At 35.8% G+C, this 18,714-nt stretch overlaps 1 protein-coding gene across 1 annotated transcript in view; it reads left to right on the top strand.

The window, feature by feature from the left end:
* Positions 1 to 18,714, top strand: part of DOCK3 (dedicator of cytokinesis 3) — a 362,194-nt gene that overhangs the window by 17,898 nt on the left and 325,582 nt on the right. Inside the window, exon 2 of the mRNA XM_061197475.1 lies at positions 17,658 to 17,698. Within this exon, the coding sequence (XP_061053458.1) occupies positions 17,658 to 17,698 (41 nt within the window). The remainder of the gene's footprint in view (positions 1 to 17,657; positions 17,699 to 18,714) is intronic.

Consider the following 18,714-nt stretch of genomic DNA (forward strand, 5'->3'; position numbering starts at 1 on the left):
AATAGGTGTAATTTTGCTGTGCCTGTGGGAAGAGGTGAGCTCACGGCCTTCCTGCTCCACCATCTTGGCCACTAATGGGATTGGTTTTCCTTTTCTCATCTTGTTCTGCTTTAATATTTAGACCGAGAATCAGTATCAGCATCAACAAAGGAATGTTAACTTTCTGATACACATATAGAAATGAAACGTGTTTCATTACTTCCAAGGTTATTGAAAAATTGTATAATAAATAATTAAAGAGACTCCTAGGTTGGGTACTATTTTTATTAGTCTCTACTGTACTTTGTTGGATAAATATTCCCTGTCACTTTCTAATGGCATGTAAAAATTTAAGTTTTAATGAGATTTATGGATAGTAAAATTTTGCACCTTTCTGATAAGAAGAAAGAATTCTTGTAATTATAAAGACTTCATTTTTATTAACTTTAGGAAATGATTTATGTATGAAAATTGTCACAATTTCAAATCATAGTACTTAGTGTACAATTTTGTACACTATTTTGTATAATATAGTTCTAAACACTTAACAGCATTACTTTTAAATGCCTTTGGCTGATTTTCCATTATGCTTGCAACTTGATGTTTAGAAGTAAGAGTTTTATAATAAACATTTGCGGGACTCCCCTGGTGATCCAGTGGGTAAGACTCCGCGTTCCCAATGCAGGGGGCCCGGGTTCAATCCCTGGTTGGGGAACTAGATCCTGCATGCATGCCGCAACTAAGAGTTTGCATGTTGCAACTAAGAGTCCACATGCCGCAGCTAAGAAGTCTGCATGCCACAACTAAGAGCCGACATGCCACGACTAAGACCCAGTGCAGCCAAAATAAATATAAATAAATAAATAATAAATACATAAACAGAACTTATTAAAAAATAGTCATTTGCTTTCTACCTACCATATTCTAGGTAATAGTAGTAGATATTATACATTCATTATTTCAGCTGATCCTCAGAATAACCATATGAAACATTATTACCTTTATATTTTAGTTGAGGAAACTGAAGATCAGGAGGTTGAAGGGAACATAGGGGTATGTGGTAGAAAGAAGATTCTGTTTGTCCTGAGTATTAAGCTATTTGGCATTCAATGAGACTCTAGTTTTGGAAAAACCACTGTTTCTTGAGCTCCATTTTAAAGTCTATTGGGTTGTGTGGGACAGCTGTTTCTCCTAATAGATTAATAAGTGAATGAATGAACACTTAACAAATGTGTTTTCTGTTTTTGGACGTTGGAGCAATTCACGGTTTTCTGGTCACCAGGAAAGTTTTCATTCGTGGAGTATTATATGAGAGTTTAAGTTAGTAACAGACTGTGGGTCATAGAAAATAAGCGCCAGGGTTTGAAGTTTTATATAGACAGATGTTTGCCTCCCCTGGGTCTTGAAGATGGCCTGTTTTGGGCAGAGGAGGGTAGTAATTTTTTATTTTTGTAGTTTTGTGTACATATTTGAAACCAAATTTGTTAGGGGTTCAGAATGATGCTGATAATATTAGTCTCACATAGCCTTTGTTGAATGGCCCCAGGCATCTCAAACTGCTGTATCTCTCCTCTTTGTATTTTCACATCCTACCTATTCACTGCCATTTCATAGTGTACCTTCATCAGGATACGTCAATGGTTTGTGGAGAGAATAATAAAGTGGATCTTGGGAAATCAGGGGTCTATCTCTGTTGTGGAAGGTTTATGACTGAGCATGAGCTTATGATTTCTCAAGTTCCCCTTTTATAAGATATACAAGATAGCTATTTTTGCATGGAAATTTTAGGTGGATGAGTGAAATATTCTTAGAGCTTTTAGTAGGAAACCACAGTTTATATTTCAAATGAATGTACCTTGGATGGTGTTTTTCATAATTTTTCCATTACAGTTTATTTGAGTGCTACTACGAGGACTCAAAAAAGAATACGTCTTTGTATCAGATCTTTATCCTTCTTTTGATTTTGTTTAATATTAAATGTGACCATAAATTAACAAACTGTTAAAAAACAAATGTTACATACATCTAGATGAATTTTATCCTTAGAGTAGTAGACACCTTGACAAATTATATAATTATTCTAATAATAGTGAGCTTTTTTCAAAAAGTATTTGGAATACTCTTTAAAGTAAGCTTACAAACTCTAAAAGGATGAAAATTTGTTACCATGTTGAAAAGAATGTTGGGAGCTTTTGGGTTACCGTGGAATATTGATTATCTGCATTTGGTTTTGCTTGTTGCTGAAACACTACAAAAATGAAAATACAGGGATTTAAAAATGTAGTATACTCTCAGGGACACAGAAAGTTGGTAAGGCATTGGAAGAGTGGAAACTATGACTTTACAGACCCAAGATATCTGAATCCCAAGCATGTAGTAGGAATATCTGGGAACCACCCTCATTTACACAGCAGATCCTTAAAAGGCATAGGAACTTATAGCACCAGATACCTTTAGAAATGAGGATGAAATTATATAAGTCTTCTCCCTTACTTCAGCTCATTTGGTGGCTGCTCCTTCTTCATCTGGTAGAAGTTTTGAGGTTTATTAGAAAATAAAGCATAAATAGAGCATCTGTGGATTGAGAGACTTCATGCATGTTTTTGCAGGAAATAGGTTCTGTATTGAAAACTGGGTGATTAAGTCACGACATGCCTACAGAATATTGAATATGGAAACTTCTAGCCTTCATCTTCCACTTGGCCTTTGAAATCATGGCAGCCAGACATTTACCTTCCAAACAGGAGATTAGAAGACTTTTGTCAGCTATCTGAACATGGCAAGATGAGAGACCTAAAGATGCTGACTGTGCCAGTTATTGACTTATTACTGCCGCTAAGTTCCAAACCTGCCCTTCTTAGCCCTTCCTGTGATGCTGGAGCTGGAGACTCTGAAAACCACATTTCTTCTTTGACAGCGAAATCTGTGTTAGGCTCTGCCAATAAAGGGGCATTGTAGGGAGACTATGAGGCTGGAGGTTGATGAAGAGAGTTGATTCTTCCTGTTTTTATTTTATCCCACTGGCAAACTGCTGTGAAGGCAGTTGGTCCCTGCAGTATTCCTTATGGCAGGCAGTGGTGTTGGTTCTCGTGAATGGCGTCCAGCATTTGTCACTGTGGCCGTGGTTAGCATGTTTTGCCGCAGCACGCTCTTCCTCAGAGATCTGTATCTTAGCCTTTTGGGACCCCTTCTTTAAGTTTCTAAGCTTTATTTCTTGTCTACTTTTCCCTTAGCCTGAAGAGTGGCAATAGTTTTTTTGTAGTTGCTACCTCAGTTATATCCTAGAGTCCTCTTTCACATTTTTAATCACTTACTATCTTTTACCTACTTAATGATTTTCCTTTTTAAAAAAATCAAAGTATAGTTGATTTACAATGTTGTGTTAGTTTCTGGTGTACAGCAAAGTGATTCAGCTATATATATATATGTGTGTGTGTGTATATTCTTTTTCATATCTTTTCCATTATAGTTTATTACAAGATATTGAATATAGTTCTTCTTGTTGTTTATCTATTTTATACATAGTAGTTTGTACATGATAATCCCAAACTCCTAATTTATCCCTCCCCCCTTCCCTTTTGGTAATCATAAGTTTTGTTTTCTGTGTCTGTGAGTCTGTTTCTGTTTTGTAAATAAGTTCATTTGTATTGTATTTTAGATTTCACATATAAGTGATATCATATGATATTTGTCTTTCTCTGACTTCACTTCGTATGATCATCTCTAGGTCCATCCATGTTGCTGCAAATGGTATTATTTCATTCTTCTTTATGGCTGAGTAGTATTCCATTGTATATATATACCATGTCTTCTTTATCCATTCATCTGTCGGTGGACATTTAGGTTGCTTCCATGTCTTCTTACCTAGTTAACGATTCTTTATATTAAAATTTTTCCTCTTTGAAAGGTTGGTGTGGTTTCTGTTTCCTGACTGGACTCTAGTAGATACCTTGATATCAGAATTTTCACAACAAATGGTAGTCAAATCTCCATACAGTGAATCAGAAGGTCAGCAAACTTCACACATGCATTTAGAGCTTCCAGTTAACTTTTTCTTTTTTGCTGCGCTTGTGGGATCTCAGTTCCCCAACCAGGGATTGAACCCGGGCCACAGCAGTGAAAGCCCAGAATCCTAACGACTAGGCCACCAGGGGACTCCCCCAGTTAACTTTTAATTTACTTCCTTTTAAATTGAGCAGACAACCGAGGATACGAGATATTTGAGGATGCCTCTAATATGAAAGATGGCTCCCTTCCTTCCCCCCAAAAAAGAAAAAGAAAAAGCACCTTGGGGAAAGAGACTACATAGTGTGGGAAAAACTTAAACCTTATCATTAATACCACTCTGAGACATAAAGGAAGCCATAGCATCCACGAAACAAGAACAGGATACCATAAAAAAAGGAACATTCAGCCAACATAAAAGAGCCCTAGGAAATTAAAAACATGATAGAACATCATGAAACATGAAAAATCTCAGTAGAATGGTTGAAAGATAAAGTTGAGGAAATTTCCTGGAAAGTAGAGAAAAAATACAAATCATAGAAAATTAGAGAAGATAAGAAAATTGGAGGTCAGCTTCAAGAGATATATCACCTGGTGGAGATTCAGAAACATAGAAGAGAGAAACTGAAGGATAGAAATCAATGATGAAATAATTCAGGAAAGTATTTCAGAATGGAAGGATGTGGATTGATAGATTGAAAGTACCTAACACAAATGAATGAAAATACACCCATATCACTGTGAAATTTCACAATGTTTCACAAGATTCAGCAAGCATTCAGAGACAGGAAAGAGCATAGTACATACAGAGGATTAGATTTTAACTATAGAAGCTAGAAGACAGTAGAGCAGTGTCTTCAAAATGTTGACAGAAGGTGATTTCTAATCTAGAATTTTATAACCCAGCCAAATCATGAATTGAATATGAGAGTATACTAAATATATTTTATGCCATGCAAAGGTCTCAGTTTTCCTTCCATATAATTTTTCTCAAGAAGGTATTAGGGGATGTGTTCCTTTAAAAGCAGTAAATAAAGCAATAAGAAGATGTGGGATTCAGGAAACAAGAGAATCCAGCACATGAGAGATTCTTGAAGGTTATTTCCTGGATGAATGTAAAGGGTGATAATCAGGGTGACATATGAGCACCAGATGTAGAAAGTAATCAGAACAAATTAAACCTGTGAGACTTGAGAGAGGCAGAGAAACAGACATATTGAAGGCTGTCATCACCATTTGCCTTGCTGCCATTATCTGCCTTTTAAATCCAAGGACAGAATGACCAGTTGAGCTTGCCCTAGAATATTACATGTACTTGACTTGTTTTGACAAGGTTCCTTGTTTTGACAAGGCGCCATACTCTTTTGCCTATATAAACTGAGAATACTCATTCTACCACTGCAAGCCTGTGTGTAGAAAGCAAGGAGAAGTCCAGAGAGTCCATGTAAAAAAGAACTGGCAGTCTTAGAAAAGTGTTGCATCTGCGTGGGAGATGTAGTAGTGAAGAGCTGTACAGTAGGAGCAGGTGCTCTAGAGTTAGCTCTTTTTAATTTGGAGTTTTTCTCTATGTAAATGTAATTTGAAGTCCATAGTATTCTCTGACACTTAGTAATGTTGAAGGCATAGATTAATCATGGCTTTAATGTTCTTTTTTTTTTTTTTTTTTTTTTTTTAATCTGTGTGTCCTTTGGAGGCTATGTGGAGAGATTCAGTGACTTCCATTATTCTGGGGCCAAGTGAAAGTCACCTATGCTTCTACTTTTAACTTTTATACATTCTTATGTTTAAATGTGTGTGTGTGTGTAGTGTGTAAATAGCACATAATAGGGGATTTCTTTTTGTTTAGTCTGAGAATTTGGATTATTTCATTTGCAGTTGATTTAATTATTGATCTAGCTAGGTTTAAGTCTGTCATTTTGGTCTTTGTGCCTTAATTTGTTTATCTTTTCTTGCCTCCTTAAGTTGACTTAGCAACTTCTATTTATTTTCCTCTATTAGCTTGTTGGTTTTGAAGTATTTTATGTGTCCCTTGGTGTTACCCTAGAGTTAAAACATACATCCTTGACTTATTAGAGTCTACCTTGAATTTTTACTTTTACACCTTCCAACAATGCGTGAACTTTACAGTGATTTAATTGCGTTTACTCCTTTATTACCTTTTGTACCACTATTGTCATATATCTTCTGTCTATATTCATTTGGTTGCCCACATTTTTACCCTTTCCAGTGCTGTTTCTTTCTTCTTTTTCATGGGTGCATCTGGGATCACTTTCATTTTACCATAAGTACTCCTTTTAGTAATGCTTCTTTAGTGCAGGTTTGCTGCACATTCATTCAGCTTTTGTTTATGTGAATCTGTTTTTTCATTTGTCATCATTTTGAAAGATCTTTTCCCTGGGTGTAGTATTCTACACCCAGGTTGATGAATACTTACTTTTAGCATTTTAAAGGTTTACTTCATTAACTTTTGATTTCCATCATTTCTGTTGAAAAGTCACTGTATTATTATAGTTCTCCTAAAGGTAATGTGGCTCTGTTCAGCTCTTTAGCCTGTCAGCTGCTACTTTCTGCTGGGCTTCTTGGAACCTTGCCCTGAATTAGAACTGTAGGAATTAGGCAATCCCAAGAGTGGGGATTGTATCAGGTAGCTCTCAGTGTCAACCCTTTTCTTCTTACCTCAGTGGGACTCTCATTTTTGCTGGGATGTCCTCAGGGAAAAACTCAGCTGAATGAGGAGCTCGCTTTGATGTGATTCTCTTTTTTCAAGGATTATAGTTCCTTAGATCTTGTCTATGATAGTTGCTCTCCATTGCTCTTACACAATTGTTTCATGTATTTTGTTCAGGTTTATATTTGTCTAATGCAAAGTGTTTTGCCAGGGCTAGAACCAGAAGTTAGTAAATGTATTTTATATATATTTGAATTCTAAAAGAGTTTTTAAAATATCTTAATCAATGACAATATTATTGAAATTTGTTTATGGTTCTCCCGAATGACTACTCTTAAGGGAACAATAACTCATTTGGAAGTAAAAGTTCTTATTTTTTAATGTACATTTATTTATTGCCAATTATTGTCTTTTATACTTACTGCTCATAAATGAAGATTTAAAATAGCATTACATTATTTTTTATGCAAATAAATACACAGGGTTATTCTTTAACAGTTTTCAATGAAAATAATGGAAAGAGGATTTTGAATGTAGACCTTTTGAATAATTATGTTCCCCCACTTTGGGGCTGAATTCTCTGTAAGTTTCTTTTTTCATGTAAGTGGTTGGTACTTTCTTTCCTGCCTATTAGTTATATAATTGGAAAAAGGATAAAGAATTAGATGGGCTGTGCATATTTTTATTGATATACCAAAGAAAAAATTAGTATTTTGGTCCTTGATTTTATAGTTGGTTACTTAAATGATCTCTAAAGTGGATCTACATGCAAATCTGCCCTTCATAATGAATGATGATTTTGTAAACTATTTTTAATCATGATATGGAATAGAATAAAAATTGTGCTTGTTGTCTACCTGTCTCTACTTCCTGAGCAGCTGTTAGCCCTGGGATGGGAGTGGGGATAGATACATTTGCATTTTTTTTCCTTTTGTCAGACGGTGAAGAATATGTTATACCTTCGAAATAAAAAGTCTGAAACTTCTTATTGAAGGATACTTTTTGTTGGACTTCATTTGGTACTTTTGATCTGGCTTGATTGGTTTGCACCCGGAATCTTTTTAAAGGATTGCTGATTGTTGACCGTCACAAGGCCTGAATTATATAGAGGCTTCATTCTTTTGGGTTAACACTGCTAACACTGTTCTGTAGCCTCTCTGTCAGTAGCAATTGTAGTGGTAGTGTTGGCTCTTTTTTTTTTTTTTTTTTTTTTTAATTTTTTTTTTTAGATTTATTGATTGATTGATTGATTGCTATGTTGGGTCTTCGTTTCTGCGCTAGGGCTTTTCCTAGTTGCGGCAAGCGGGGGCCACTCTTCATTGCGGTGCGCAGGTCTCTCACTACCGTGGCCCCTCTTGTTGCGGAGCACAGGCTCCAGACGCACAGGCTCAGTAATTGTGGCTCATGGGCCCAGTCGCTCCGCGGCATGTGGGATCCTCCCGGACCAGGGCTCGAACCCATGTCCCCTGCACTGGCAGGCAGACTCCCAACCACTACGCCACCAGGGAAGCCCAGTGTTGGCTCTTTTTGATAGTATAGCCTTACTTACATTGGCAAGAACATTTCACAATCTAAATGATGATGCATATTTAACAAAGTGGTATTCAGCAGTGTTTTGGGATTGTAGATGTGAAAACGCCTGGCACAGAGCATGGCACAGGGACAGGTGACCACTATTTTTTTTTGTCTATATGTTTAAATAATTGTAGCCTTCAGATGAATTAATCTTTCATATATGTATTTACACACAGGATCCAGAATATTTTCCCAAACAGCCTTTCTTCTTAATTTGTACTTCCTTTCTTACTGATTGCTTTTCTAACCTAATGGGATTAAAGTTTTAAAAAGTTTTTGTTTTTTTAAAAAAAATCAGACTTGAACTGACTTTTAAATTTATACACCAAGTGTGTTTATACACCAATTGTGGAAGGTGTAATCAATCCAGAGTTAAGTTGACAAATGTAAACCCTTACATCTGTCTCATTTCATTCACACGTTAAATCCTCACTGAGCACTTACTTAGTGACAGTAAGCACACATACACACTAGTGTGCTACTTTCCTACTTCTTTGACAATCCAGTATTCTCAGTTCTATTTTTTGTACATTAATTACCTTTAAATAGTATGTAATGTTTTCTCTGAGTTTTATTATATTTGAGAGTCTAGTGAATCCCTTGCTGTCTTTCTAAAATCTACAATTTGCTTCTTGCTCTTCAGTCTGATATGGTTATATTTTATTTAAAAATCTATTTTCTATATTTTTCAATCTCCTTTGTGGAATAATTACTTAAATAGAATACACTTTGAATAACTCCTAAAGTGAACCCTCTTGCACTGTGGTGGGAATGTAAATTGATACAGCCACCATGGAGAACAGTATGGAGGTTCCTTAAAAAACTAAAAATAGAACTACCATACGACCCAGCAATCCCACTACTGGGCATATACCCTGAGAAAACCATAATTCAAAAAGAGTCATGTACCACGATGTTCATTGCAGCTCTATTTACAATAGCCAGGACATGGAAGCAACCTAAGTGTCCATCAGCAGATGAATGGGTAAAGAAGATGTGGCACATATATACAATGGAATATTACTCAACCATAAAAAGAAACGAAATTGAGTTATTTGTATTGAGGTGGATGGACCTAGAGTCTGTCATACAGAGTGAAGCAAGTCAGAAAGAGAAAAACAAATACCGTATGCTAACACATATATATGGAATCTAAAAAACAAACAAAAAAAGGTCATGAAGAACCTAGGGGCAAGATGGGAATAAAGACGCAGACCTACTAGAGAATGGACTTGAGGACACGGGGAGGGGGAAGGGTAAGCTGGGACAAAGTGAGAGAGTGGCATGGACATATATACACTACCAAATGTAAAATAGATAGCTAGTGGGAAGCAGCCGCATAGCACAGGGAGATCAGCTCGGTGCTTTGTGACCACCTAGAGGGGTGGGAGGGAGGGAGACGCAAGAGGGAGGAGATATGGGGATATATGTATATGTATAACTGATTCACTTTGTTATAAAGCAGAAACTGACACACTATTGTAAAGCAATTATACTCCAATAAAGATGTTAAAAAAAAAAAAAACTAAAGTAAAATCCCTAGTGATTTCAGTATAAAACAGGACTTAATATTGCATCTCAATTAGAAATTTTCATTTACTACCTTAATTTTTAATCACATTTTATAAAATGGCATTTTTAGAGTCTAAATTTCTGACATTTTTAAAGTAGACTTTTTGTATATACATTATTGAGTTTTCTAACTTTACTAGTATGTAATTTAAAAATTTATTTTAGGTAAAATTACCATTTTTAGTAAATGTAACCAATAACATTTAAGTTGATGAAATGAAAGTGTGTCACTTTTTCAGTGGTCTTCACAAGTATTGTAATGTCTGGGTGAAAGAAGTTAACACAACATGGGACTGTTTCTATATCAAATGAGGCCAAGATTGGAGGAATACAAACTCCATAAGGAAACATTTTTATTAGACATCTGTGCCACAGTATCACGACACTACATGCTTTCACGGGGTCCCTAAAATCAAGTCTAATATTTCAGAGTCCAGTTAATATCTTAGAGCTTTTGGTTTTACTGTTGTTTTTCCACTTTACTTTTCTGTTTTGTCATTTTCTATCTTATCTTGTGGGCCTTCTACAATTTTTTCAAGTGAGATTATATTTGCATTGATGTATTTTTTTATGTGGGATTACAACCCACATTTAATTTTTTTACTTAGTACTGGTTCTTTTCCTGGCTCTTTGCAGCACAGAACTTTTCTCAGTAGTGACTGTTACTTATTTCTTGTGTTGATAAATTTGATGTTATAAAGAATTTTTGTAAACCTAGCTAACAGGACACCTAGTTTGGCTTTTCATGAAAACTGTACACCCAGTAAAAAACTATGTAGACTAAGAAAATAAGCTTATTCTCTTAGGCCAGGCTATGTTTTGGGACACTAAAGAGACATTTTGGTTTATTTTAGCTATCCTATTCCTAATTTACTTTCTACATTTTGTTGATTTTAGTAGAAATCTTACTTTAGGTCAGAAATATAAAGCCCTCCAGTGGATGGATAGCTCTAGATAGCATTTTGTATGAAGGTGAGTTATAAGTAAAAGTCCATTGAGACAGAGTTATGGTTGTAAGCATGAAAGATTCAATGGTGGCTTTTTAAGAATAAAGGAATTGTGGCTAAAGTCATATTCGTCATTCAGGTTCTATTAGTGATAATTAATTATGGACAGATTATATGGTGAAAAAGTCATTTTTGTTTAATGTTGGAAGAGTTACTTTCCATGTGTTTGGAGGCCCTTCATACTCATTCTCTCCAGTTTTAGGTTCAGTGATTGTACTTTCTGTTGCAGTAGTAAATCTTCTCTGTACAAGTGTCTGTATCAACATTTTGCTGGTGAGAAAGGAGAACACGGGTATTAATTCATGCACTAATTTGAATCTCTGTTAGATGGGTAAGAGTATTTCTTTTTTATTTATATCCCTACTTTTTCCAGAAATGATTTAAGAGGGCCATTTAGGAGTATATTTTTGGGCCCTTAATGTTTCTTAGAATGAACACCATTTATATTAAGAAACTTCTGACTGCAGGTTTTTTTTTTTTTCCCCCTATAGGCCCAGTCTCCTTTGGGGAGGTTTAGAAATACACTTTACAGTATTATTTAGCAGACATAGAGTTTTAGTGTGTCTTGTTTCTCTGTCATTCCCCCCCCCCCACCCCCAGTAATTGAGTATGAGACATTGTTCAAGGCACTTTACATATATCAACTTTATCAACACCACTTGCCAGTTAGGTATTATTAGCCCATATATTACAGATTTATTAATTTCTTTCAGTTACCAAATATTTGAGTGCCTAATGCTGATCAAGCACTCTTTCAGCTGGGACTCAGCTGAAAAGGATAAAACAAACTTCTCATTGAGAAGAATAAGGAAGGACAAAACAGGTAGAAGGAGATAGAGTGATAGTGTGCATTGGGGTGGGGTGGGGGATTATGTTTTCTATGTATTTATATAGGATAATCATGGAAGGCCTTTGCTGAGAAGATAACATTTGGGCAGAGAATAGATGGAAGTGAGGAAGCAATTCTGTGGTTCTCTAGGAGAAGAGCAGGCCAGGCATATGTGGCATGGAGTATAAAAGTCCTGAGGTATGGGAGCTTGCTTAGTGAGTTGAAGGAATTGCAGCAAAACTGGTATGGCTGTAGTTGAGGGGTTGGTTAGGGAGGAGCAGGGAGTGTGGTGGGAGATGCAATAAGCAGAGGTTGTAGTAAGGACTTTGGATTGATTTTTTTTTTGGCTGCATTGGGTCTTTGTTGCTGCCGTGGGCTTTCTCTAGTTGCGGTGAGTGGGGGCTACTCTTCGTTGCAGTGCGTGGGCTTCTCATTGCGGTGGCTTCTCTTGTTGTGGAGCACAGGCTCTAGGCGCGCGGGCTTCAGTATTTGTGGCACGTGGGCTCAGTAGTTGTGGCTCGTGGGCTCTAGAGCACAGTCTCACTAGTTGTGGCACACGGGGTTAGTTGCTCCGCGGCATGTGGGAATTTTCCCGGACCAGGACTTGAACCCGTGTTCCCTGCAATGGCAGGCGGATTCTTAACCACTGAACCACCAGGGGAGTCCCAGGACTTTGGATTTTATTTTGAGATGCGGTGCCATTGGACAGTTTTGAGCAGAGGAGTAACTAAGGCCCAAGGAGTTATACTTTGCTTTTGGAGTTTGAAGTCAGCACCCAAACTTTCCCCAGTAATTCTTGCATTATAAAGTTATATCACCAAATATTTGGGTAAAATCCTGTGAGTAACATTCCCCTAACTTAGAAGTTGGAGAGTTGTAGCAAGTTATTGAGGAAGGAGGAGCTGGTGTTTCGGGAGGCAACACTAGTTTAGCATTTCTTAGAATTCAATCATGATGTGACTTAAGTCTAAGGTATACATGATCATTGATTCCCTGAAGGAAGCAGTCTTTGTAGTAAGTTATAAACTTGGTGTTTTAAGAATACGTTCCTTTCCTCATTCAATTTTCTACAAAAATTTATATCTGAAAATGCTGAAGTATAAAAATATATCTGACTCTTAAGTTCCTAACAGTGATCAAACCATCAGATGTTGACTCATCAGATGAGAAAGACTGATATACTCTTCTATTAAATGTATATGGTGACAGTGAAATTGATGAGGAGTCCAGCAGTCTGACCATCAAAGGGGTTTCACTTTGTGTGCCAGCACTGTGAAATCTTGGAAAGTCAAAGATAAATGATGAAAATGAAAGGAGAGAATTATAGTTGCAAACGTACATTGTCCAGGGTTATTGTAATAGGAAAACAGAAATTTAGAAGATGTGTCATTGTACTAGCTCATTAAAAACATCTTTTTACTGTTGATTCTGTTGATTTACTGTTGATTTTTTTAAAAAAATAAATTTATTTATTTTTATTTATTTATTTTTGGCTGCGTTGGGCTTTCGTTGCTGCGTGCAAGCTTTCTCTAGTTGTGGCAAGTGGGGACCACTCTTCGCTGTGGTGCGTGGGCTTCTCAATGCGGTGGCTTCTCCCGTTGCAGAGCATGGTCTCTAGACACACGGGCTTCAGTAGTTATGGCTCGCGGGCTCCAGAGCGCAGGCTCAGTAGTTGTGGCGCACGGGCTTAGTTGCTCCGTGGCCTGTGGGATCTTCTTGGACCAGGGCTCGAACCCGTGTCCTCTGCATTGGCAGGCGGATTCTCAACCACTGCGTCACCAGAGAAGCCCAGGACAGAGCTTTTTGATAAACAATATTGTGAGAGTTTACTTGATGAGAAATGGCTGGCCTCTGTAAACATGTTATGTTATCTGATCAAGTACTTACCTGAAATCTTGAGGTGGTGCTTAATCTGCATGTGATTTTATCCCAGTTATTCTCTCACTGTTGTTTTATAAAAACATAAAAAATTGGGACTTTGTTGTTGCTTCTGTGTGATATTGTTGCTTAACCCAAGGTCATGAAGATTTACTCCTATATTTTCTTCTAAGAATCTTTGTCTTTTCAAAATATAAATATTTTTAATATCTTCTCTGGTAACTCAGAACCACCCCACAGATTTCTAAAAATTCCTCTAGAGTGAGTAATATCCCCAATTCAATGCTGTTGTATAGGGGATAATATATGGGAGTAGAATTTCAGTGTCATACAATATGCAGATAATATTGCATTGTTTTTGAAAGTGGGGACCATTTATTATCGCCCTCACTAGCAGTATCTGATCGCTCTACATTGTCTTGCCAACACCTGATATTGTTAGAATTTCAAATAAAAATTCTAACCATTGTGGTAGATGTGAAGTATAGTATTGTGTGTGTATTTATTTTAGTCAGGTTATTGAGGTGTAACCTATATACAGGAAGAGTCATCCTTTTTGGAGTATAGTCATAAGAATTTTGTGAATTTTGGCAAATGCATAATCTTGTAACCGTCATCACAATCTAGATACAGAACGTTTTCACCACCCCCAAATATAACATCATGCTCCTTGTAGTCAAACTTCCTTCCCAACCCCTTTCTCTCAACCCTGGCAACCACTGATCTGTCTTTCTAGTTTTGTGTTTTCCAGAGTATCATATAAATGGAATCACACATTATATAGTGTCTGGCTTTTTTCACTTAGCATAATGCATTGGAAAGCCATTCATGTCATATGTATCTGTAGTGTGTTCTTCCTTAGCAGTATTTCATCATACAGGTTGAAACCACATTTTATTTATCTGTGCAGCAGTTGATGGACATTTGAATTGTTTTGTTTTTGATTGTTATGAATAAAGTTGTTATAAACAATGAGTATAGATTTTAGTGTAGGCTTTTTTGTATTGGACAAATACCTAGGTGTGGGATTACATATAGTAAATGCGTTAAAAAAACAAAAGACTTTATTTTTTAGAGCAGTTTTAGACAAAATTGAGTGGAAAGTACAGAGAGTTCCGGTATACCCCCTGCCTTCACACATGTGCAGCCTCCCCCAGTATCAACATCACTCACTAGAATGGGTACACTTGTTACAATTGATGAACCTACATTGACAAATCATTATCACCCAAAGTCCATAGTTTACATCAGAGTTCACTCTTGGCGTTGTACACACTATTGGTTTAGATAAATATATCATGACATGTATCTGCCACTATAGTATTATACAGAGTAGGTTTACTGCCCTAAAAATTCTCTTCACCTATTTATCCCTCCCTCCCCGCTAACCCTTGGCAACCATTGATCTTTTTACTGTCTCCATGGTTTTGCCTTTTCCAGATTGTCATATAGTTGGAATCATACACTGTGTGGCATTTTCATATTGGCTTCGTTCATTTAGTAATATGCATTTAAAGATCTTCCATGTCTTTTTGTGGCTTGATAGCTCATTTTTTAAAAATCACTGGATAATATTCCAGTGTCTGGATGTACCACAGTTTTATTTATCCATTTACCTATTGAAGGTCATCTTCGTTTCTTCTAAGTTTAAGCACTTATGAATAAAACTGCTATAAACATCCATGTGCAGGTTTTTGTGTGGACATAAGTGTTCAACTCATTTGAATAAATACCAAAGAGTGAGTCTGATGGATCTTGTGGTAAAAGTACATTTAGTTTTGTAAGAAATTGCCAAACTGTCTTCCAAAGTGGCTGTACCATTTTGGATTCCCATCAGCAATGAAAGTTCCTGTTGCTCCACACCCTCATCAGCATTTGGTGTTGTCAGTGTTTTGGATAGTGGCTATTCTAGTAGGTGTGCAGTGGTATCTCATTTTTTAAATTTGTAGCTCCTGAATCACATATGATGTTGAGCATCTTTTCATATGCTTATATGCCAACTGTATATCTTCTTTGGTGAGGTATCTGTTCAGGTCTCTGCCCATTTGTTAATTGAGAACAAACTTGTAGTTACCAGTAGGGAGAGGGGAGGGGGGAGGGGCAATATAGGGGTAGGGGATTAAGAGGTACAAAGTATTAGGTATAAAGTAAGGTACCAGGATATATTGTACAACACTGGGAGTATAGGCAATATTTTATAATAACTATAAATGGAGTATAACCTTAAAAATTTATTCTTATATGGAGTGTGCTTAAGAAATCTTTGTCTAGCCACAAGATCACAAAAATGGTCTCTTGTTGTCCTTGTATAAGTTTTACACTTTTAGATACATTTTGAGGTAATTTTGTTTATAGTGCAAGGTATAGGTTGGGGTTCTTTTTTTCTTTTTGTATATGTATGTCTGATTGTTTCAGCACCATTTGTTGAAAGACTATCATTTCTCCATTGAAGTGCTTTTGTACCTTTGTCAAAAATCAATTGTTCGTTTATGTGTGGGTTAATTTCTGGATTTTACAATCTATTTCATTGATCTCTGTGTCTATTCTTTAACCAGTATTACACTCTCAATTATGGTAGGTTTATTTTAAGTCTTAAAATCAGGTAGTGTGGGTCATTCAAATTTTTCCTTTTTTCAAAATTGTTTTGACTATTATAGTAGTCATTTGTCTTTCCTTATAAATTTTAGAACTAGTTAATACCCTACCAAAAATTTCTCGGATTTTGATTGGGATTGAATTGAATCTATAGATCAATTTAAGGATAATTGATATCTTAACAGTGCTAAGTTTTATAATTCGTGAGCATGATAAACCTCTTCATTTATTTAGGTCTTCCTGCATTTCTTCTTTTCCGTCCTCTTCAGGGGCTGTTAGTTTTCTGGTTTTCACTGTGAATGTGGGACTGGTTTTCAAGTTTAACACAGGGCTATGGAGAGGGAGATGGGATAGGGCAAGTTAAAAGGGTCGTTCTGACTGAGATTCAGATTTCTTGAGTAAATACTCTTTGGAATATTTCAAGTCTTTAGTTTGCTTCTAGAGTTCTAAAAAAGTTGATATTGACAGTTTTTGCCAGTGTTATTATTGCTTTTACTGAGGATAGGGTTTTTTTGGCAGTCCTTACTCTGCCATACCTGCTGATGTCATTCTTTATCCTGTTTAAGATATGGTAAAGTGTCACATTGGTAAGGTTATCACTTACCAAAAATGAAGATATTGAGACTCTCAAGTGTAAATTGAGTTATTCAAATTTATGATCTCATCTGTTGTACTAAACAGAAATAAGGGTATTTTTTTATTGTTTGTTATGATTTCAGGGGAGAAAAAGTTGATTCTTTTCCTCATAGCTTTGTTGTGGGACTTAAAGGTTAATACATGGAACAACTCAATTTCAGAACATGGAATTAAGGATAGTAAGCTCTCAGTTAATATTAGCTATCATCAACAATCTCCTCTTTCTTTTTTCTTCATATTCCTCCTTTAAATATAACTCTTAGCTTCCTCTTCTACTCATTGGAGTTGTTTCCCCTTAAACCCAAGTAGAGAAACTATAGCAACCCTCTGAAAATAATAGATTGGATTTGAGAAAAGTTGGTAAAAAAATTTCCTTTCTCTGAAAATTGTTTTTATTGTGTAATTTTAACTTTCATTGTTATTGCTGTGTATGAATGGTGAGAGGGAATAAATGAAGCACTGATGTCAACTTCAGCAGCTGGAAAGCCAAGAAATGAGGGTGGTGTAGTTTAGTGCATGGGAGAGTCAATGAGACCAGGAAATAGAAAGTCTGGGCTGTACTCCCTATCTGCCACCAAAAAAGCTATATGATTTTGGCATTTTCCTAACCCCTAACAGTTTCCTCTGGGAATTTTCAAGGAGTTGAATATACGTCCTCTGAAATCTTTTCTAATTTTTTTTTTTTTTGGTCTTATTCAGTTGAAAGGGATTTTGTGCTTTTTGATGAAAATCGGGAATGTTGTATTTATTGTAAGATTATTTCTTTTGGAGTAAACTACACTTAATAAAGGCATAAAGTGCCTAAAACTTACTAGAAAGTTTTGCATTAATTAACTAATTATCCTAAAAATAATGTCTCTTACAGAAAATGACAACAATATGATTTTAATATCTTTTGTATGCTTTGTTTTAGGTTGGTATAGAGGAGTCTCAACAAAGAAGCCAAATGTAAAGGTAATGAAAAGTTTATTGTTACCTTTTCTAAGGTACAAAGCAGCCTAGTATATTTGTTTGATATAAAAACAATTCTTACTTGTCAGTCTTTGAATCTTTTACAGTAACCACATTCATTCTTCCCTTTATAGAACTGTACCAGACTCTACTCTGTCTCAGCAGTATTAAAATGACTTTTTAAAAAGGACAGAAAAGTGTGTGTATGGTAATAGATGCAAAGCTTATTTTGAAAAAGCCTATTTAGGACATTTAATATTTTTTCCTTAAAACAGTTGACAAAAGTATATTGACTTTTTCATAGGCCTAGTCCTGTATAGTCATGTGATTAGTTAGATGAATTTATTTCTAAAATGGAAAAAACTTTAAAAATAATGTTCAGTTAGATACATCTCTGTTGATCATAATGTTCTTGTTAAAATATGAATTTAAATAAGACTTTTAAGTGCCAAATGCTAATTTTATGGACTAGATTTATGTGTTTATTCTATTACCAATTAATAGTAATTTGATCAAACAAAATATATTTTAATTGGCAGTTATAATACATTGTAGCAACATTTTTTTCCAGTAATGCATTTGCAAAAACTTCTTTCTGCTTTACTTTTTCTATAATATTATCAGTTTTTCTTATATATTTTCTGTAGGCTTAATATTTAGTGTATTATGCTTTTTCTTATGTAGAAAATACCAAAATTATCACATTATTTTTATTAAAAAATTAAAATTTTCAGAGTTGTAATCATCGATTTTACCAGTAGAATCACTTGTTTCGTTAGTTTTTAAGGTAGTGATCATAAGACAATATCTTCAAACTTTCATTCCTCATAGCTAGGGCTTCTTATCCTTGGCATTATTGACATTTTGGGCCAGATAATTCTTTGTTATCTTGTACATTATAAGAAATTTAGCAGCATATATGACCTCCACTCACTAACATCTCCTCTCAAGTTGTGGCAGTGAAAAATGTCTCCAGACATTGCCAAAGGCCCTGGGCCTTGGGGGTGGGAGGTAGGTGG

This window comes from Eubalaena glacialis, chromosome 7 (genome assembly GCF_028564815.1).
Source record: "Eubalaena glacialis isolate mEubGla1 chromosome 7, mEubGla1.1.hap2.+ XY, whole genome shotgun sequence".
Lineage (NCBI taxonomy): Eukaryota > Metazoa > Chordata > Mammalia > Artiodactyla > Balaenidae > Eubalaena > Eubalaena glacialis.